Source organism: Vombatus ursinus, unplaced genomic scaffold (assembly GCF_900497805.2).
Source record: "Vombatus ursinus unplaced genomic scaffold, bare-nosed wombat genome assembly UNPS02014235.1, whole genome shotgun sequence".
Classification (NCBI taxonomy): domain Eukaryota; kingdom Metazoa; phylum Chordata; class Mammalia; order Diprotodontia; family Vombatidae; genus Vombatus; species Vombatus ursinus.
The window spans coordinates 412,966-417,542 of NW_020954013.1; the positions used below are offsets into that span (position 1 = coordinate 412,966).

Here is a 4,577-nt window from a genome sequence, read left to right on the forward strand (position 1 = left end):
TGGGGTTAAGTGACTTGCCCAGGGTCACACAGCTAGTAAGTGTTAAGTGTCTGAGCCCGGATTTGAACTTAGGTCCTCCTGAATCCAGGGCTGGTGCTCTATTCACTGTACCACCTAGCTGCCCAGCCATTCTTCTTTTAAAAACAATTTGGTCATATCCATTGACCACTAATCAATATAGAAATGCTCATTGATTTTACATAGTCGTGTCAATTCTCTTATATATGTTGGATATCAGACTCAATAATTATATATGATATAAATTTTCCCTCTTCTTATTTAATTTTGATTGATTTTCCTCTTAAAATGTTTTAAATTTAATTCAAACATAATTGAAATTATTTATTTTGTTTTTTTAATGATAAGCTCTATCTTTTGCTTTGCTAAGAATTCTACCTTTGTCTGTAGTTGTGAAAGGACCCTCCTCCAATTATCTTCCAATTTCTTGATTATGTGACCTTTTTATCCATGTTGCATATACATTTTGAGTTAATTTTCTGATATGATTTAAGTCATTGATCCAATTCTAATTTATGCTCATTTCTTTCCATTTTCCTTAGCACTTCTTGACTAGAGAGTCCTTCCTGAAAGGAGCTTTTCAGACCTAAGAGAGTAGAAAAAGACTTGGGAATGTGGGTGTCAGTGGTGATCAGCATGAAAGGGCTAACTATTGGATAAAACAAGGAAAGCATGACTGTGAAACGTAGCCCCCAGTGTCTGGTTTCTCTAGCAGAAGCTATGTAAATGATGAAAGGGGAACTGGCTGAGTTAAAGCAGACAAAGGTGATGACCAGCATCAGGACGGCTTTGGTGGCTCTGGTCTCAGGGGAGGCTCTGGGGGAGAGGCTGACGCTGTGAATGTGTTGGACTTGCTGGCTGTGTCTGTGCAGGACAAACACCATATAGCCACTGGAGCAGATCATGAGACCCACAAACACAGCATCAACAAGTGACTCACAAACTAAAATGTTTATAATGCTCGTGGCTTGCAAGTCAAAAGAAATCTGTCCAATCCTCCATCGTTCATTACTGCTATTCCTTGGACTGCTATAATTCATAGGTGCAACAATATCAAGAAGTAGATTGAAAATCCAGCTCAGGATACAACAAGAAGGAATATACTTTTGGACTCTTGTTTTAACCTGTGCCCACTTAAGACTGCTGGGACTGATGGTGATGGCCTGGAAGACACTTAGGAGACAGGTGTTGCAAAGAGAAAGTCCCTGCGTCACTCTTATGAAGTAATTTAAGATTTTACCCGTTGTGTCATCTAGGAAATATCTCCATCCCCAATTGTTTATTATTGCGGTAATGCCCCTAAAAAGAATCATGAAGACGTGGGCAAAGGCCAAATTGATGATTAGTAGGCTTATTACTCTTTTCCTGTGACCAGTGATGAACTTATGGCTATGTAGATAAAGAAGGGACATGTTCCCCACAATTCCAAAGAAAAGCATGGCCAAGAAGACAATCTCCAGGCTCTTTTCATGAGAGATCATTCGTTGAGCATCTCAGAGAGCTTTGCTCTCAGGTCCAAAATGACCTGGGAAGAAACAGGAGAATATGATTTTTCCAGAGTATTTCCCAATAAAATTTCACACTACTCACCTTCTATATGATGAGTGGTGAACCTTTCCAGACAAGTATTACCACTCCAATATTCATGAGACATTTTTCTAACTTATCAGCTCACAAATATTTATTATTCATTTGCTATGTATACTAGTAATACATCAATTTCCAGCTGTCTCTAAGTCTTGCTTTTTCCACTTGGTCTATGACTATCACCTCTTTTTCACCAGTCACTTGGACTGCCCATGAGCTCATCCTATGTGATAGTTGAGTTTTTACCCTTTCTTTTCATGGCCTCCGTCTGCAGGTCACTTCCCTTCCATTGCCTCACCATGCCACTGCACTTGCCTCAGTCTACTTCTATATTCCTCTCTTTTTAAGCTCCTTGAGGCTAGAGAATGTATTGGTTGCTTTTATTCTTATCCCTAGTGCTAATCAAAGGTCCTCCAGCATAGTAAGGCCAATTATGATGGTGTTTTACCTAACTAGAATTATTCCCTTAAGTCAAGCCTGCAGATGTAATCTTGGGTCACCATCAATCTTTAAGGGATAATGACCAGAAAATGTGTTGGATATTTTGCTTTTGATCTTAAAAAAACAAGGCCAGAAAGTGAATGTACATTTATGTAGGTATGTACACATACATATACATATATATATATATATATATATATATACACACACACAAATATTCCTGTTCATATCAATATATATGTATGTATACTCTAGACTTATACTGCCAAGGAGCAATTAAAGTCTCCCATGGAGAAAGGTGGGCAATATTACTTAAATATCTATCTATGTCTCCCCTCTAATCATGTGGCTACACATTTCCATAGTGCTTTCCACAAACTATATTTAAATATATATTTTCCATAGTTAATGGATCAATTACATATAACAGTTATGCATGAAATGAACTATATATACAAATAGGTAAAGGAATAAGTGAATCATGCTTCCCATGATCCTCATTTTCATCTGAATTGGAAAATAGAGTATTAAATATTTTCATACAACCACTTATACACATACTTACCATATACTTACACGCCAAGAACATGGTTTAAAATATGTAAAACTCAACAGGGAAATTGGTAGGTTTGGAGTAGAGGAGAGGGAGATGGAAATGGGAGGGCATGTTTTTGAGCAAGTGTTCATAAAAAAAGAACTCCATCACTAGAAACAAGGGACTTTTAAAAAGAAAGTAAAGACTTTATGATTCTGTCGGCTATATAGAAAAGAAGAAGGGTTGTGAAGCAGAAAAAGATTGTGTCATTTATAGATCATTTGTTAGTCAAAGTGTTCTTTTACCACCTTCTTCTTTGTAAGTGGAGGGGGGTAGGAGCAAAGAGACTAAGAAATACAAGAGGAGAGAATGAAAAGAAATACAAAATTAATAATCATTACTATGGAAAATACACATGATGAACCCACCAAATAAATAGAAGAGGATCATGAATATATTAGAAAGGACACTCCAACAATAAGTTGTTTGAAAGAAACATCTTTAGTACATAAAGATTCATGTAGAGGTAAAACATTGGTCTGGGAAAAAATCTATTATGCTTCTATCAAACATAAAAAAAGGAATGGTAATAAGTCATGATTTCAGAAAATAGACATGATAAAGGGAGATTAGCATGGAAAAATATTATGCTTAAAGATATTATACAAAAATCAATTTCAACTATATAACAAATTAATTAAGCATATGTAATATACATTAATTACATATATGTATAAACATTTACATCATATACATACACACCCATCAACAGCTAAAATACTTAAAGGATAAATCAATCAAATTACAGGGAGAAATACCTAGTAAAATTCATATTATAGGACCTTCTCATTTCTAAGATATATAAGGAATAGATTCAAATTTATAAGAATAAGGTCCAATCTTCAATGGATAAATTGTTGAAAGACATGAACAGGTTGTTCTCAAAAGAAGAAGCAAAAGGTATCAACGTATGAATAGAAATATCCACTTAAATAGTGAACTACAAATTACAGAAATTTGGATGCTTCTCATGCTGCTTGCAAAGATTAAAAAAAAAGGAAAACAAGAAATGTTAGAAGAGCTGAGGGAAAAAGTCATGTTAAAGCACTATTATTGAAATTATGAACTGGTCTAGCCATTTTGGAAATTCCTTTGGAACTAAGCCCCTTACATAACTAAATTGTCATGTCGTTTTGCCTAGAAACATACCTAATAAACCTATACCACAAGGCAGCCAAATAAGAGGAAAAGGACCCACATATATAAAATATTTATAAAATTCCTTTATGTAATGAGACAGAACTAGAAACTAAGGGGTTACCTACAAATTGGTGAAGGAATAACCAAAATTATGGTGTATGAATATAATGGAATACCATTATGCTGCAAGAAATGATGAAAGGGATGGCTTCAGAAAAGTCTTGGAAGATTTATATAATGCAAGGTAAGCAGAAGCAAAAAATAAATTGATACAATAATGACATTGTAACAAAAAACATTGAAAATTAAGAACTCTGACTATTGTAAGGATCTATTATTATTCTAGAGGACTGATGAAATATAACAAGGGTGATTAAATCTCAATGAAAAGTTATATATACATTTTTATTTATGGACAACATGAGAATTTGTTTTACTTTATTGTGCTTTTTGGTTAAAAATGTTTTGTTCTGTTTCTTTAATAGAGTGAAAGGTATAGAAAAAAGAAATGTCTGTTAATTGAAAATCACATTAAAAATAGTTTTGGATCTCAGTATATGTTTTCAAAACTAGAAAAATCTAACAAAAAGATAACAACAAAGAAGTTAAGGACATTAATAGAACTGCAGGAAATTTAGACATGAGGGATCTCTGCTGATTATTGAATGAGAATATTAAATAGTACACATATTTCTAAGTTATCCCCCACACCCTTACAAAAAGTGTATGTGTTCTTGGACATAAAAGCTTCATGAACAATAATAGCTAGCATTGATAGAATAATTAATATTAAGAT

The 4,577-nt window shown here is 34.1% G+C and overlaps 1 protein-coding gene across 1 annotated transcript; it reads right to left on the bottom strand.

The window, feature by feature from the left end:
* Positions 1-512: 512 nt before the first annotated feature.
* Positions 513-1,531, bottom strand: LOC114041988 (vomeronasal type-1 receptor 3-like). The gene has a single exon (XM_027860678.1). The coding sequence runs from the start codon at positions 1,497-1,499 to the stop codon at positions 513-515; it is 987 nt and encodes a 328-aa protein (XP_027716479.1). The 5' UTR covers positions 1,500-1,531.
* Positions 1,532-4,577: the final 3,046 nt, after the last annotated feature.